Genomic DNA, 17938 nt, shown 5'->3' with positions numbered 1-17938 from the left:
CACGGCGCGTCACGCGAGCCGAGTCTTTAACGGCCCGTCTCGGCCTCGAAAGAAGGGACGCGCTTAACTTCGCCGCCGACGTAGCTTCTTCCGCGGTCAGCGTCCTCTGGAAGAGAGCCACTGCAGGCTGGCGCAACAAAATGGGAAACCGGACGCGTGCAAGCGCCGCTCCGATCGGACAAGCCACTGCTTTGTTGTAGTTTAATTCTTGCTCACAACTGAAATGCCCTACGCGAGATACCCCGAAAGAAAAAAAAAGAACGAAAGAAAGCCACGGACGCTGCCGTTTGAAGCCACCGTGCGTGTCTATATACCTAGCAGGAAAAATCGACTGGGCGGACCTACTTTCACCAACAGGACTTTCGACGAAGGTTCACAGCAAAGTTAGCCACCCCGGCACCTTCAATTGCAGTGCGGTGGGGCGTTGCCCACTTACAGATTTGTCAGTTTCGTCTACTTCGCAGTCTCGCGGTCAACAATGTTTGGCGCTGGTCGTGAAGGCGGAAGGTTGACAGGTTTTTAGAGGAGCGCGCCCCACGCGGCTGGGATCCGCAGAGATTTCCTGGAGCATTCACCGACAAAACCAATGTGTGTGCGCGCGCGTGTTCTTGTGTTTCGCGTTTTTCGTTCGGAGACATTGCAGTGCCAAGACGGCAATGGCCACGAAAAGTGCAGGCTGGCTGTAACGCATTAGCTAAGTGCTTATCTGATACGCAAAACAAGACTTGCGCAGACTTACACGTGTGCGAGCGCCTGCTCCGGGGAGACGCCCCTTTCGTCCTCCTTTAATGACCGTTCCTGCTGCAGCCACGCGAACCCAGTAGGCCCGCGAAAAACAAACAAGAAAACAAACTGAGTGACCGAGTATATGAGCAATGAGCCGCAACATGACCGTCCGTTTGCACGCACAGCTATAGCTTCGTGGCAGCGAACGCAGAGGAGGCGACGCTGTACTTTCGGAAAGGACGCGAAAACACCAGCGACCAACGTTCTAAGCGACGTCTGTTAGTCGTCACGTTCTGTCCTCAGCGCTGCTGTTTTTTTCTGTCATCACGCTCGATGACACTACACTACACTCAACTACACTAAGTAAACCCGAAACCTTTCACAAACCGAAAGTGCGCAACGAACTTATTTTGTGTCCTCACTATACATCTCTTCCATATCAGATCATGCACGCAACGTCCCAAGTAGCGTCGTAAAGAACAAATTGATTACAGTATGCTAAGGTTCAGGCTTCAGCCAGCTGCTGAGTCAGCGCTGTGTGCTCATTTTGATTTCTTTTTTTCTTTCGTCTAGTCCTTGTGTACGCTGTACAGAAGTTCTTACTGCAATTTTTCCCGCGTATATGTGATTGGTGGAATCCCCTTCCTTCAGAAATCGATACAATCACGAAAATTTCGATTATGGAATAGCTATTATTGCACCGTTTCATTTTTATTAGATTCTTTTTTTAGACTATAAAGAAAAGATCTTGAATCGCCTGGGGTAGACAGCATATAGTTCTAGGCACTGAGCTGGATCACTCGAACAGGCGGACATTACTTGCACGGCATATTCGACTGAATAATAAAAATCCCCTAATTACCTCTTTAATTAATTACATTACGTATGAATTAATTGTTTCATGGCACATCTTTCAATCTACGAATTATAGCCGCCGAGTTGGCAAGGCGTATCCACTTGGAACGAATTCTCAGGACCGAACCAGTTTCGAGATATTAATTTTCAAAGTGTCCGACGAAATGCATGGGCGTTCCAGTTAACTTTGTGCTTCAATGCATAAAACAGCGTTTTCCTTAAAAAGTTAACTCGAACGCCCATGCATTTCGTCGGACACTTTGAAAATTAATATCTCGAAACTGGTTCGGTCCTGAGAATTCGTTCCAAGTGGATACGCCTTGCCAACTCGGCGGCTATAATTCGTAGATTGAAAGATGTGCCGTGAAATAATGAAAAAGTCAATTAGCGTAATTATGTTAATTATTAAACTATGCGTTTTGATTTCTCGTGGAAGTAATGACCGCCTCACCGAGTAGTTTAGATCAAGGATTATAATTGTGCTATCCGTCACAGGCAATTTTTTAAAAATTTGGTGCAGCTAAAATGAAACACCCTGTATACTACCCTAAAGAGCAAAATAAATGTGTTAAAGCTATACGCGCCACCCACCTGCAGTTCCGGGGGTCCACCTTCGTCCCGGATGAGCAGCAGGTAGCTGTGGCCGTCCACCACGATCTCCTTCTTGAAGCGACCACCTGCATGTGGCACACACCAAGGCTATATAGGCTCAGCTATACGAACCTAATTAGCGGCTGGAGTGGGACAGCATATGCGACACTTTTAAGCGGACTGCGGCGAGTAGTCTCCGATGCAATCTCTAAAGCTCCGAACTAATCTCTCTCCAAAACACCTCAGTGAAGGTTCGTCAATGCGCCGACAGAACCCCTGCACTTGGAGACAACGGCGGATGCTATAACTAAAATTTGTGCCGCCATCTCAACAAAATGAACATCACCGCCGACACAACGTGTACAGATTGTGAGAAATTTACGAGGAACATGGGTGACCCTGCGTGTCTGCGGTGAAGTGTCCCACCGGCTCGAGCACGAAGTGGGCCACTATACGGAGTGCGGACGCATATTTACGAAGTGAATGGAAACTATACCGCATGCTTCCGTCGCATAATCATTACACTTAGCAACTACGAAAGTTAGGTAACTTTTTAAGACATTTTAATGTGATACTAAAAATTTTGTCTTGAAATGACAGTAGCATTAGAGTAATTTAGTAGTTGCAAGCGTTATTCCATTTATTATATATTATACTTAGGCGTTCCAAGGCTAGCTGGTATTTTTCAAATAACTGGTGCATTTTAGCTATATTCGACTCTTGCAGTATATAGCATTGCGCGATTACATCGGTGACTTTCAAGCAGCGATCGAGCAGGTCTGGTGCATGTTTATATATTTATAGGGAGAGAGAGACGCACCTTCTGGGGACTCGTCCTGCATGTAGGAACCGGTGAGGTAGCGGTGCACCAGGGCAGACTTGCCGCTCGTCAGGCTGCCCACGATGCCCTGCAAAGACACGGGGTTAGGACACGCCGCAACATGTCGGGCAAGTGCATGTATAGAAGGTGTGGTTTATTTCAGGAATCGACTGTCGTACGGTGAAGCAGTGATCGACGGTGGGGTCCATATCGTTGCTGGCTGGATCGAATTTTGCGAAAACGAGATGTGCGTGACACCAGCGATGGGTTCGGGTTCGGTCGTGTTGTGTGGCGCCAGGACCAGTATACGCCTCAAATAAGTCACTAATGCCTTTAAAAAAAGGAAAGGCGGACCGACCCCTCTGCCCTAACAACAAGTAAGGAAAAACGACAACATAGAGTATTAGCTGTTACGCCTTCTCTACGCACGAAAGCAATGTTCTCAGTCACTATCTTGAGAGAGGAACTTTATTTGCCTTAGAGACCAAAGTCCGCGTCGGCTCACATATATCTTGAAACTACGTCAGCATGCCCCAGCATTTCACAACTTACCGTCGTTCCTACAGTCTTCTCAAAGGATAGCGCTAATTTATTCGAAGGGTTTAAAGCTAATGTGCTTGCACTAAAACTAATTTTCCCCTACACCAGCCTCCTCTTCCGAAGACTGCGCCATCCTATTTCCATGTATTTCCAAGCGAGTTTCGGAGCTTCGAGGAAACTGGCGTCTGAAAAGCATCGGACTCTCCAACGGACACAATGCCCGTATGAGAGACACCCGATATAGTGGACGGCTTCGGGTTTGACCTCGCGGAGGTTTTTTCAAAGTGCATACAAAGTGTGATAGACAAGTGTTCTTGCATTCCGCTCACACCAAAATGCAGCGCCGCCTCCGCTGACGGTATTCGAATCCGCGACCTTGTGTTCAGTGAAGGCCAGAGCCGCTGAGCCAGTGCGATTGGTGACTTTAGCAGACAGCTTAGTTCGGTGGAGATGCATCTTTTATCCTGTTTGCATCGACACGTTAGGCGAGTGAGTTAGTTGTCGCTGTAACCTATGGGCGCCCTTACATTCTATGGCAGTTGTGTTCTTGTTTAACGTATTTCTTCAACATACGCTTGCACGCAATGTGCAAAGAATCAGGTGTGTAAAGCAGTTCTGACATAACATTTCCGGCTTGTTTTTGAGTGTGGGCACGTGTGCGCTTGCTTTAAATGAACTTTACATTTATTTTGGTTCATTTACAAAATAAAACAAACAATGGCGAATGAAGCTAATTGACACCTGGCTAAAGCTTGCCCTCCGAAAACACACACCGAAGTAAACATTGGTACTTCATAAACACATATCGGTTACTATATTAGTATGGTATAAGAACATACCGGTATATTAAAACGTACACATTTTCAAGAAAAGAAAAAAAAAAACGAAATAGAAATTATCCAAAACAGTGTTACATGCGCAGAGATTGACGTCGCCAGCACAAAGTGAAACATCTTATGTTGTTATAAGAGACATATAAATAGAATGCTTGTATTGTGCAAGTGCAACACCCTCTGATGCGAACTATACCGCAGGATACCCATTCACAAATTTCGGTATTTTTCTCATGGCGCAAGCATGCGCCATGCAACATAACTTATATGTAAATTAAAGTCCTGTTTCATGGATAAAATACAGGAGCGGTCGGCACAAAGGGCCATGTGTTCCTTGGCGAATATCGGGCGGACGACCTGGGGTATTTGATAAGCAAGCTTGTGAAAACAGTAGTTAGCGCGGGCAGTATAGACCTGAAAGCCCTCTAAACCCTAAAAAAAGATACTGCCAAGCGACGGAGCACTCTAAACAATTTCTGCTACAATACTTGTACGAAGCGGCTTCAGTTTTGTTAACCAGCCGGTGGCTGCGTCAGTGCGATCGCCGAGGCCGCCTCGCGCGATCGAACCCCGAATGAAACGCAAGCAGCAATGTTGTTCATACATTTACGAACAACGTCACCACATACCTACAGCGTTATGCTATACGCAACGTCAGTAAATATTCCTCTGCGTCACGGCGTCACGACAACGTCGATGACGACCGATCCGGCCTTTCTAGACCAACTTTACCAAGCAGTCAAAATCTTTTATGGGCCTTTCTGAACCTTCGTACTTCCTAAATCGTCGTTAATTTACGCGCGTGGTAGAGCTCTTATATATATATATATACACAACTTCTAAAATGCGTCTGTGAAGCCCAAGGAGGACCCTCCTTGGTCAGACCAGATGCAAGTGGCTTTTAAGCCACGATTGCGTCTTTCGCATGTGTGCGACGTGCATCCACCGGCAGAGACGGACGTGCGACACCCGTTCAGCGACGCTAAGCGGAGTTACACAACGAGGAAAGCGCGGACGCCGAGACTGGGCCACGGTGACATGCATCGATTGTCCCCGCGCGGGCTGCGGTGGAAATTTGCACTGCCCGAAAATAGCTGCTCCCACTAAAGCACGAGCGCACGTTTTTAGCCGCCTTCCGCCACGCAGCGACGAGGAAGGGGTGTGCCAGCGCGACGACAATGGACGCGCCGGGCTGCACAGCCGAGCGTGACGCGCGGCGGGAGTCGTGCATTTGCATACTCAGCGCGTGCCGACGCAGCAATGCAAACGAGCCGCCATTTAGCTGCACTGCGCCGCGGATCTGGATCGTCCTCCGATCTCGCGGCGTCGAGAGCGTGCACGCAGCCCTTGGCCTTGGGCGAGCGAAGCATCGCTGTATAATCACCTTGCGAGGCACAGGATGGGAAGGCTACTCCGTACGCGGTGTGCCCTTAAGCGAGACTGAACATTCTGCTCCCGGCAGAGCGCTGCGTTGGCAGAGACGGTGTGTGTATGCATAAGATGCTACCGGGTCGACCTGGTGTATGCAGATGCGCAGCCGATGCTGAGCGCAATCGAGGAATATTCAAATTTGGTCGCGGTACGTATGCATGCCCGTTATGTCAGGAACGGCGCTGAGAGGAGAAGGAACAGACTGGGATTTTCCAGGGGGCTTGCGCGGCACGACCGCGAGAGAACAGAATAGGACGAGTAAAGGTACGTTCAGACTGCGGTCGTAGCGCTCGCAAAGACCGTATCATGCGTTACTGATCGGTAACAATGCTGGTCGTTCACACTGTCAATTGCATACGTTACGCTTCTTAAGACCGGCAATCAAAACGTGAGCTGGCTGCAACTGCGTCTCAGCAGAACACAACTGCACATGCCCCCCGCGCAACTATCAGTCCCTCCTACAATGTACACGCGCATGCGCAGTCGCAGCCGCTGCTGTAACTGGGAATACCGGAAGTCGGGTCACCGAAAATTTAAAACCTAAACTGCACCGCTGGCTGGCCACATCGTAACTGTCGTATCTGTATGAAACGTAAATGTAGCGGGCCTTGCGCTCTTGACGCTTCACGCAATCGGTGTTGCAGCTTCTACGCCGCGTATCTTCCCTGCACAAGGGTTTAGACGAAACAGACAACATGAAAGTTGTACATACTTTTACGCTTAGCCGCATTCTGTACGCCACCTCATATCTCAAGCTGAACCGCACGGCAACCGAGCGCGTGGACGCCATGATCCGCCTTGCAACTAAGGCAGCCCTAAACCTACCCCGCAGCACTAGCACAGCCAAACTCCTTGCACTATAGGCATGCATATCACGCTTCCTGAACTAGTTGAGGCGCACCTTCAGACGGAGTACGTAAGACTTGCCGCGAGCGCCACTGGCCGCCATATCCTCGCCTCCCTTCGCATCACATTCCTCGACACATCCACACCCCCCTCGTAGTTCCTCGAAACGTCCATCCCCAGTATCACATCTCTCGCCGCGTAGCTCGCGCAAACGCCCGCCACAAGTATTACGGACAAGCCGAGAATGCCATTTGGGTAGACGCCGCACGTACAACGCATGAAGCTGTAGCAGTTGCTTACAAGCCAACCCTACCCCGACCTCTTCCCTCGGGCTCTACACCTGAGGAGGCAGAGGAGACCGCCTTAGCCTTTGCACAGTCGGATGCTGAATACATCTTTAGTGATTCAAAGACTGCTCTGTCCAACTTTGCCAGAGGCAGGATTCACACCCTGCCTGGCATTTGTTGAACACCCCCACCATGAATTTACCACGCAGGGTAGAGCTCCGGTGGATGCCGGCTCATTCTGGGAACCCCGGAAACGAGGCTGCCGATAAACTGGCCCGAGGTTTGATTTGCCGGGCTCAGGACAGCCTCGATCCGGGCTTCTCGAGGGAGCGGGCGCAGAGCTTTGCAGAGCTCACGCAAGTATACCCCGTTTGGACCATAGGACTTGCCCTCCTCCCCCCACCCCTCCCTTACCCACTCCCAACAGATCCTCTGGAGACGCCGTGCTCACGACGGGAACTGCGCTAACAAATGCTTCGATTGTACTCACGTTTGCTACACCTCAGCCACGGTTCGAAATAAAGACCGCGTTACCGAAAGCGTATACAGCAGGCGGCTGTAAGTTGCTAGACAAGCGGCGTGCGCTGCTGCCGTTACGAATTCTCACTTCCATGCTGGTTATATACCTGCAGTCATGTATGTGCACTATACGGCGCACAGTTAGTGCGAATAGTTAACCTTTAATAAAGCCGAAATAACCGCTACATATTAAGTTAACCTAAAAAGACTCGACAGTTTCGTGTACTATTTTTCCGCTGTAGCTCTTATACGTATAAGTACCGAGATTTAATTTTTTTTCTGCAATTATTACTGTGAAGCATTTTTTTTCGCTCATGCATGAACACTGAGTATTTAAATAACTGCATACTGTTATATGTCCGAAGATATGACTGGCAGCGTCAGTAAATGAATAAAAAAATGGTTAGCAGGCCTCCGCACCTCTGGTAAAATAGAGGGCGATCCCCTTATGTTCCCTTGCACACAAGGGCGTTCACCCTTGTACAAGTATGAGAGACGCTTTCTCCTCTTCTCCCACTCCCCACCCTTATCGTTTGAGAAAAAATGCGACCGCACCGCAGGAAATTATAGCAAGCGTATACGTTGACTACAACCAGCAAAACGCTGCCACGTCCGTATCACGTCCAAACCATGGATTTAAAAAAATAATAATAATAAAATAAAAAAATGGTACAGCACCAAACCCACAGATCGGCAGTGCAGATAGATACTCCTTGACAAGCGGCGTTATAAAAGATGTCTCGCCAGCGCTTAGCTCTGTATTCTCCTTACCTTTCACTACTGAAAACGGGCTAGACGTGGCGAGGTAACGCACCGAACGACAGTTCGTTCTTTCTTTCTTTCTTTCTTTCTTTCTTTCTTTCTTTCTTTCTTTCTTTCTTTCTTTCTTTCTTTCTTTCTTTCTTTCTTTCTTTTCTTGCCTACCCTTCCGGGTTTGGTGTGGCTGCTGCTGCTGCTGGGTAGGTCGGCATCTCGGCGGATATATTTGTGGACATATATATACGAATCTTGTATGTGCATCGAATGCTAGTGATAACAAACGGTCTGATATAAACCCTGCACACTGACCGATAAAGCATAATGTGAGTGAACGCATCTTTGTTCTCAGTAATTAAAAAAAATACTTCCTACATTAACGCACAAAAATTCATTCCGTGCGTGCATGCGCATAATGGAACTATCATCACCATCCCCATCCTATATTTATGTCCACTGCAGGACGAAAACCTCTCCTTGCGATCTCCAATTACACCCGTCTTGCGCTAGCTGATTCCAACTTCCACCTGCAAATTTCCACATTTCATCACCCCATCTAATTTTCTGCCGTCCTCGACTAAGCTTTCTTTCTTTTGGCAACCATTCTGTAACTCTATTGGCCCACCGGTTATCTGCCCTACGCATTAAATGGCCTCTCTTCCTGTCTCTTAACGTTACGCCTAGTATTTTCGTTCCATCGCTCTTTGTGCGGTCCTTAACTTGTTCTCGAGCTTCTTTGTTAACCTCCAAGTTTCTGCCCCATATGTTAGCACCAGTAGAATGCAATGATTGTACACTTTTCTTTTCAACGACAGTGGTGAGCACTGACCGATAAGGAAGGTCAGGATGTCGCAATGCCTGCCGTATGCACTCCAACCCAATTTTATTCTTCAGTAAATTTCTTTCTCGTGATCAGGGTCCCCCGTGAGCAATTGACCTTGATAAACGTAGTTTTGTACAGACTCTAGAGGCTGACTGGCGATCCTGAATTCTTGTTCCCTTCAACCGCACTCTTACACCTTCTCGGTTAAGGTCCTCAATTATTTGTTGTAATTCGTCCCCATTGTTGCTGAATATATGACTACGTCATCTGCAAACCGAAGCTTGCTGAGATATACGCCCTTAAGCCTCCTCCTAAGCCTGCCCAGTCTAACAGCTTGAATGCTTCTTCAAAGCATGCAGTGAATGACATTGGAGAGATTGCGTCTCCTTGCCTGACCCCCCCCCCCCCCCCCCACCTTCCTTTCTTGATAGGTAAATTTCCACTTTGGAGAACCAAGGTAGCTGTGCAATCTTTGTAGATATTTCACAAGATATTCACTTATGCTTCCCGTACTCATTGATTACGCAATGCTTCCGTGATTGCTGGTATCTCTACTGAATCAGATGGATTTTCATAATCTATGAAACCCATATATAGAGGTTGACAGTACTCGTCTATCATACGGCACACCCTAAATCTTCATTTCAACAGATGAATGAGCCCTTTGATTAGTTGCACGACATTGAGCAAAGACGAGTGCCTGAATTAATTACGAGGTGTTCATTGTTGTTCAGTAGAGAAGCCACTTTCGTCGGTAATCGCGGTGTTTTACGTGCGACAACCGCGATCTGATTATGAGGCACGCCGCAGTGGATGTGCATTTTGGCCGCATCGAAATGCGGCCGGAATCGAACCCGCGACCTCGAGCTCAGCAGCGCAACGCCACAGCTGCTAACCGCTACCGCGGCGGGCCCCAGTTCTCGGGCTTCCCTGTCCCGCATACAAGCATTGATGCTTCTACGAGCTGGTCTTGCCCGTGTACATCGTAATGGCAATTTCGATTAAATCAGAAAAGGGGAAATTTCTGCTTCATTTTCGCTGGTATAGTAAGCAATCTTGCACAACGAAATTTCTGAAAATTCAAACACACCCCGAATTGACTTAGCGTTGTTCTGCCTGTATCATGTCACACTGAATAGAGTGACAATCATCATTCCAGTTAGACAACGTTTGCCTTTTGGCCCATATAAATTACACATCACCTCCAAAGCATCACCATCAAGGTAATTGCGGCACGATTTCTGAAAAAGTATGATTCAATTACGTTTCATTCCAAGAAAACGGAGACATAAACAGTGCAACTCCACCCAATGGCTAACGCAAGTCATGTACAGCCTTTGTCAAAAGTATACGGGCTATGTACTCCCTATAGGCCTTTACCTTGCACGTATTTCGGCTGTGCGGTGCGGTTGCCGTGGCGCTTCCGACACTCGATGCAGACCCCAGGACGGATATTTCGAGAGCTCTTTCTGCATGCCCCGGGGCGGTTTGAACTTGTAGCACGTTATAGGAACTCGTTTTGAACAGCCTGTGACGTGCATGCATGGCGGCCATGGACTGGGCAACGTAGCCCGTGCGATTTTGACAAAGACTGTAGTACATGCGACGGCAAATCGGAATGGGTGTTTTCAGATTCAGAGACCATTCTTTGTCGTGTATGGTTATTGTTTTTTTTTTTCTCCTTTTTTTTAAGTTAAAAAACATGTGAGAGGAATATCGTCCACTCACCAGGCGTATGTCGGGCACAGATCGGCTCAGCGTCCATTCCTGGCTGTTGACGAATGAATCTGCAATGAGAGAGAGAGAGAAGGAGAATAAGCCAGAGAACACGGACGGCGAATTCGCTCGCTTTCCAACAAAGGCAAGATCTCGCGCTCTCTTCAAAGGCGTTTGAAAGTGCAACGGTGCAAACAGTGCACTGCCGCGTCTGTGTGACATCTACACACGTCAACCACCCACGCGGCATGACGCAATAAGTGGCATCAAGCTGCTTCCCGCACCCCTTGCGCACTTGTTGTACACTAGGGAGCTTTAGCAACAGGGGAACGTATAGGCAGCGCTATTGATAGGGAGCTCATACATGAAGGGCCTTTCGGAGCACAAAAGAACGCAAAGAAAAGCCACTATATCCGCTATAAAAGCCGCTATAAAAGCCGCTATAAGCCATGTTTGGGTATATGAGCGAAGCCGCGGTATATGTTCTGAGGCTGCCTAACATGTGAACAGTCCGTTATTCCTCCACTTTCAACTATGCACGTTTTTTCCTTACGATATATCCTTTAACATAACATTTTTTTTCCCAGTCCCAAGCCTTTAGCGCCTCCCTTGGAGTCGCAAGAGTCGCAACGTAATGTTAGTTACAGCGCTGCCAGCGGAACTGACATATTTAAGTTTCCTATGTTTTATTACAATCAACTCAAACAATAAATAAATAAAAAGGCAGACACAACTCGGGGAGGGGGTTGCGCGATGTGTCCGTCTGTTCTGTGTACGCATTCCAAAAGGTTAACGGTTTATGAATCAAGAAAGTATGCAGCACGAGTGTAGGATGACAAAACAAGGTCCACATGGCCCCTGAAGGGTTATGTGTGCCATTCAATAATTCCACATATTCTCCGCCAAATTCTTATGTATACCACATGGATTCCATAAAAAGTCCATGTAATTTCTATAAGAATCGTGCGATATACGCATACGGGATTATTGGAATGCATACAGAACGTGTCAGCAGGGATGGTGCCTAAGGGCGCAAACAATCGTTCGTCACAATCGGGTTTTACAGCACTCAAGGCCCTGTAAAACCCGATTGTAACGAACCGGGAGGCAGAGCGAACAGTGCTCTTTATCGCAGATGCGCGGACCGAGAAGGACCTGCCAACAGCGCCATATAAGGGCCTTCGTGCAAGAAGTCACCACGTAAAGGTGACTTCTTGCATAGACGTCGTGTTGAGATGTTTTGTGTGCATGATATTGCTATTAAGAAGCAGCCAATAAGGAATGCGTCCCGTAACTTTCTTACAGCCGCGTTCGGATACATCGATCGAATTACTTCACACATGACACTATTCTAAAAGCACAAACTAGTTCAGTGTAATCACAGTGTGCAAACGATAGTCAAACACGCTGAACTTTTTTTTTTTTTCGTCACACGCAAATGGAGGACACGCGCGCACGCGCTGAATTGTGGCGACGACTACGTTTGTCGCTCGTTCGAACAAAAGAGGATACACGGTAGCGCGTGTCGCCATCTGTCAGAAGAACAGATGCGCAATCTTAACGTCCAGAGACTGTGTGGACTTGGGCGAGAAGCTGCCGAGTTATACGTGGAGGGAGTGTAGACGAACAGAAGAGCCTCGCTAGTGCAGGCTCGTGCGTGCAGCCGATACGGAGGCCACGCGAGCCGGCACACGGCCCATCAGCGCTCGCTACAGCTTGCTGGAACAGCACCCAGCGCACGCAACCGGGCAGGAAGATCTTCTGGAACGGTGGGGCGTACAACAAACGCCGGCCTTTCTTTTCTCCACGGTTGGCGCTCTTTCTTTCGCACGAGGAAAGCGACCGCAGTGAAACGTACGCAGTGCGCGAATGACAGAAAGAACGAACGAGCTGCTTCAGTTGTTAGTAAGCGCTCGTCCGTGTTAGTAATCAGTTGTTAGTACATCAGTTGTTAGTAAGCGCTCGTCCGTGTCTCTTCTTGTGTCGTCTGTTTGGCGCTTTAAATAATTTAGTAACATGCACCAACTAGCCCAACAAAAAGTTCTGCTTGAGCTGCTTTGTTGCAAGACTTATACTGCAACAGGCACGAACCGCAAGCGTAAGAAGCAAGCTGCGCAAACACTGTGCTGCCTGCCTCTGGTGCGCACGCAGTGTTAAAGAAGAAGCAGCGCTGGAGAGAGTGGCGCGTGGCGACACAGAATAGAAACCAGCAGGCCAACGAACCACCACCTCCGGAGTTGTTGTGCAGTATGCGTACAAAGACGCCGCTTCGCAGAAGCGCGTAACAAACTGCCGCCCGATTCCCAGTCTGCCAGTTCTTTTCTGCCTCGTGTATCAGTTCCTCGGCGCAACACGGGGCCACAGGAACTGCGTGCAGTTTAGCTCTGCGCTATGGGAAGAACAAAAAAAATAAATAAAAAAAATTGCATTCCTCCAACGCGCCAACCCCGGGATCTGTCGAGTGAAGCAACGCGCGAGGTACAGGAGTGTGCAGCACACTCGGAAACTTGAAATAAGCTAATAAACAAAGCGGCCAGCTGTCTTTTGCAATTGCTCGGCATGGCGCTTCTCAACGCGACGGCGCAGACGCCACTATTCAAAGTGATACGACGACAAACGCGTTTACTGACGCATTCCATTCGTTAATCCTATATAAGTGAGTGCGCAAAGGAGAAACCCTCGACAGTCGCTTGTCGAGACGCTTAATTCAATCAGAAAACTTGCGCGTGTCCTAATACGTGCCCGAGCCAGTTTGGGAACGGGCCAAGGCATTCTCCCATCAACGTGAAAAAAAAAAAAAAGAATCAGAACAGATATATGCTGCAGAAGGCATTGCCGAATAAGCATCCTGCAAGGGTCGAGTGGAATCAAACCTTGCGCGCCTTAATTTACGATTGAAACTTTTTAACTATGTATCACGAACGATTGTACATATTGTCAAATTCCAGTGACAGTGAAGAATCAAACACTGTCAGGAGCGTCAGTCAAATATTTAACTCTTTATTGGGCAAGCTTGCGCCCAGAAAAGCAAGCAACACAAGTAGAGGCGTGCGAATATTCGAAACTTTCGAACAACGAATCGAATACTGCCTTATTACGTAAGTTAGGTGTTCGCATTGAACCGTCATTATTCGCAAGTACGAATAATTTTAGAATAATTTTCGAATACCGCGAACTTTCCAACAGTGCGATAAATGTTATCCCATCGGTCATAGCACAGAAATAAAACACGAGCATTTACGTATAGGAGCGCACTATGTGTGTCACACAGAGAGCCAGTCTTTTCCCGCTAAGCCGCTATCATTCGCAATCACCAATGAATCCTGAGCTTGAAAATATAAACTGGTTGTTTGCTCTTAATACTCCATTTGTTCTTTTACTAAACAACGATTTGTGATGATGATAATGATATGTGGTGTTTAATGGCGCAAGGCCCAGCTCTGACCAAAAAGCGCCAAACGCATAGTGAAATTGGTTGACAATGATACGTGATGTCAAGGATGTTACAAGGCTGTAAGGGGGTCTAAAATCAGTCGCTGTATAAATTGTTAAAATGTATATGTACTAAAACCAAGACGGTGATAATTGATGTGTGCTATCAAAACAACGATTTATAACTTACAACATATAATAGTGACATAAACTTGCTACCTTTTGACTATACTGGGATGTGAAGAACGATGGCGAAAACCGCTCTTTATTATTAGCAAGCTATTCAAAAAAACATTCGATATTCGATTCGATTTTGGCCCTATTCTATTCGTATTCGAATGGGTGTCAAAAATCACTTTTCGGACACCCTTAAACATGAGTATGCAGCGATGTCGGCGAGTACAGTCGTCGAAATGTGAACTGACGGGTCAAGTCTGTCTATTTCGATACATGTATCGCCGTACACGAATCAATGTATCAGCGTACGTCTCTACAACGCTATTCGATTCGTGCGCGCTATCTGATAAGACAAGACTCTTCGTTACACAATCGACGACAACATTCCAGAACTTGCGGATTGCGCCGAGCGAGACCTTGATAACAGTGATGATCGGATGAAAAGCTATCAACGGCAAAACGGAAGACAATCTACGCGGGGTAATATCATTAGACGCCTCTGTGAATTATCTGCTTACACGTTGTATCCTACTGGTATAGGATATACTGCGTGATAAGCCGGTGTGATGAGATTAGAAAATTAGCATGTACATGACTGGGGCAGCTAATTAAATAGCGGTACTAATTGGATATCCCTCTAGCAGGCCTGACTCCGGCAGTTGAACTTAAAGTTAATTGTGAAGAGCGACAATGATGAGATCCACCGTTGCAAATTTCCGCCTGTAGCACTCGGCACTCTAAAGCAGCACTTCAAAGGCACGGCAGATTGCGCACGAGTGTGCAAGTTCGTAACTACCGTTTGTGTTTTCGCTTAGTGGCAGTGAATGGGAACAATTTCCCGCCCACTTGAGCGCCTGTCCCATGTAAATTTTCTCTATAAAGGTGCGCGACCCGCCGTGGCGGCTTAGTTAGCGGTCTTGGCACTGCGCTGCTAAGCACGAGGTCGCGGGTCCGAGTCCAGGCTGCGTTCCGATGGAGGCAAAACGCGAAAACGTTCGCGTAGTGTACAGTGCATTGGGTGCACGTTAAAGAACCCCAGGTGATGGAACCCGAGGTTCCCCACCACAGCGAGCCTCATCATCAGATCGAGGTTTTGGCACGTAAAGCGCCGTAATTTATTTTTTTATACTCGCCCCCGTATTTAGAAATTTATCTTAACCTGAAGCCCATGCTCGACTTGATATATAAACGATGCCTGGTGTGAACGTGTCCAGGACGCCCATTGCGTTACATTCGGCGCGTTCACAATTGGCTTCAGGTTAAGATGCATTTCTGAATACGGGGGTTAGTGTCGTGATATATGCACCAACTACGCACTCGGCTAGTCCTTTTAGGACAACCCTAGGACTCGGTGCTTATAGGAATCAATTCAGAATAAAGCAGGCGCTTGTAATAATACGCGGTGCGGACTAACCAATCTACCATCGAATAAAGCAAGTTGCGAATTCCCAGAATGCGGTCGATAGCAGTCAATCAATTCTTGAAGAGATAGCCCCTTGTTTTCTTGGTCGGTCGGGTACAACACATCCTTGCGGACACGTGGCAGCACTCGGTCGCATCCGTCCTTGGCATTTAGAGGCAGCACGAGCACGCATGCTTAAGGGCAGTGCTTCCGACGTGTTCGGGTTGAGGAACGATCGCATCCGGAGAGCTACCCGTGCCCGATAGACGGGCGCCTCGGAAACGTGACCCACGAACTGCAGCGCGCCAGCAAAGCGCCGAGGTGCGCCCACGCTGCAGCCGCCCACGCGAGCTGGCGGGAACAGCGACGGAAGGGCGCAGAGACGACTTCCGGTAAACGCACGTGCGCGTGGCACGAGTCGAGTTCGAAGAGGTTGGAATTAACAATTCCCTTACACGAGCCCGACGCCAACGCAAGGTCGTAGAGATGTACACGCATAGTACGTACGTATTAAACATGGAGGGAGGAAAGAGTTAGGAGCGAGCATTACGTCACGCTGGCAGCCTTGGCAAGCGAACGCTCCGTGACGCCAGTCCCATATTGCTTCTGCTTTGCTCAGTATCGACCCAACACGTGACCTCTCGCGTCGAGATATTGGAATTCGCCGAGACGTTTCGAATGGGTAGTGGAGGAAGGCAAATTCGAATGGGTATCGAAAAAAATTTACCGGGAGTACTAAAACCTACCGCGCGCTTTGACTTAACCTCCGTGCTTTGACGTTTTCACCACGCGTTGGGACGACACTCTTCAATCGCGTTGCGCGATGCTCCCTCTTAACTTTTTTTCCTTCCTCCATGGCATTAACTGTGGCCGGACGGAGGAGGCCCTGGCAGGAGCCGGCGTTGAGCCGAGACAACACACGCGGTCACAGCTGCCTCCGATTTAATCAGACCTCAATTTTGTACACACACGATTATTTCCAAGCGGGCCGAGCTTGTCGGGCTGTCCTTTACCGGCGTGGTTGACTAATGATCAGTCATGCCAGTGTTTATACAGGTGAGCCGAACAGTTAGGTTTTATGGTGACAGAGGTCACTCCTGCGGCCCACTGGCGCCTATAGCTTTGTCACCAAATTACCCACTCGTAAAATGCTTCGTACAAGCGGCCGTTATCAAGTGACACCGTAGTCGGGGGCCGCCAGACAAATTTTCGCAAAGTGAGACTTTTCCACGTGAAACGAAATTTCCGTATACTCAGTCGGTGCGTCCCAGCCCCACAGTCGTTTGATCATCGCGCGCCAGAGAATCAAACTTGCAACCTCGGCAGCATGGCCGCCGACTAACCACGGCGGGTGCCAAGTCTCACGTCATGTGGTTCACTTGTCATCTGTCTTTATGAGAACACAGAAAGAACCGAGTTCTTTCTTAGCAAGACGCATATGAAGTTAACCACATGCCTTGAGATATTTTTTTCCTTTTTTTTTTTTTCTTGCTTTGTGCTCATCCGAAACTTTATGCTGTTGCATAGCCAATATTCAAGTGTATACTGTTGTACACTGGTGTTCAAACCTTGTGGGCAGCCGGCCCGTCAAGTTGCTGTGTATACAGCAGCATTTATGCGGCTGTTCCTTCCTGATGAAAGAGGATAAACACGACTTGGCACCGTCGCAGTAGCTCAGCGGCTACGGGAAAACGCAATGTCGGTAAGGAAGGAGGCCTCCTAAACCAGAAGCTCGTGAAGGCAAAAACATCGTCAAGGCGCCACCCCTTCCTATTGGTCTCTGCCCCACCAGCGGATGTGAAAAGCTTCGGAGGGACTCACTTGCAGTGAGTGACGAAAAACGAGCAATTAGAAACAGCGAGTAATCTCCCCTATGCGTCGTTAACTTTTGGCTTCATGTGGGTGTGACTAAGGAAGACCGGGTCCCCCGGTTTCCCTTTACTTGTTCAAGAAACGGCAAAGGCGGCCTCATGTAGGCCAAACAACACACAGCAAACTGCGATACTCGACTATATGGTGTATATACATGTATATATTGCATAACATCAGAGTCCTTCCAAAGTGAGGCGTCGTAATATGTGCCCAACGACAGCGACGCTCGTTTCGGGAATGGTGCCGGATAGCGGACGAGACGACTATAGCATGGCATAACAATATAGTTCCTCTACAGTGTTCCATCGTGGC

At 48.2% G+C, this 17938-nt stretch overlaps 1 protein-coding gene across 3 annotated transcripts in view; it reads right to left on the bottom strand.

Annotated features, from left to right (window-relative positions):
* The window catches only part of LOC119455296 (centaurin-gamma-1A-like), a 136844-nt gene that overhangs the window by 51211 nt on the left and 67695 nt on the right, over positions 1–17938 (bottom strand). For all 3 annotated transcript variants that reach the window (XM_037716692.2, XM_037716691.2, XM_037716694.2), the window contains exons 2-4: positions 10756–10814; positions 2993–3080; positions 2173–2258 (exon numbers count right to left, since the gene is read on the bottom strand). In XM_037716692.2, coding sequence (XP_037572620.1) covers positions 2173–2258; positions 2993–3080; positions 10756–10814 — 233 coding nt within the window. The remainder of the gene's footprint in view (positions 1–2172; positions 2259–2992; positions 3081–10755; positions 10815–17938) is intronic.

The sequence above is a fragment of the Dermacentor silvarum genome, chromosome 6 (genome assembly GCF_013339745.2).
Source record: "Dermacentor silvarum isolate Dsil-2018 chromosome 6, BIME_Dsil_1.4, whole genome shotgun sequence".
NCBI classification, from domain to species: Eukaryota; Metazoa; Arthropoda; class Arachnida; order Ixodida; family Ixodidae; genus Dermacentor; species Dermacentor silvarum.
This window is presented reverse-complemented; position numbering and strand designations above follow the sequence as displayed.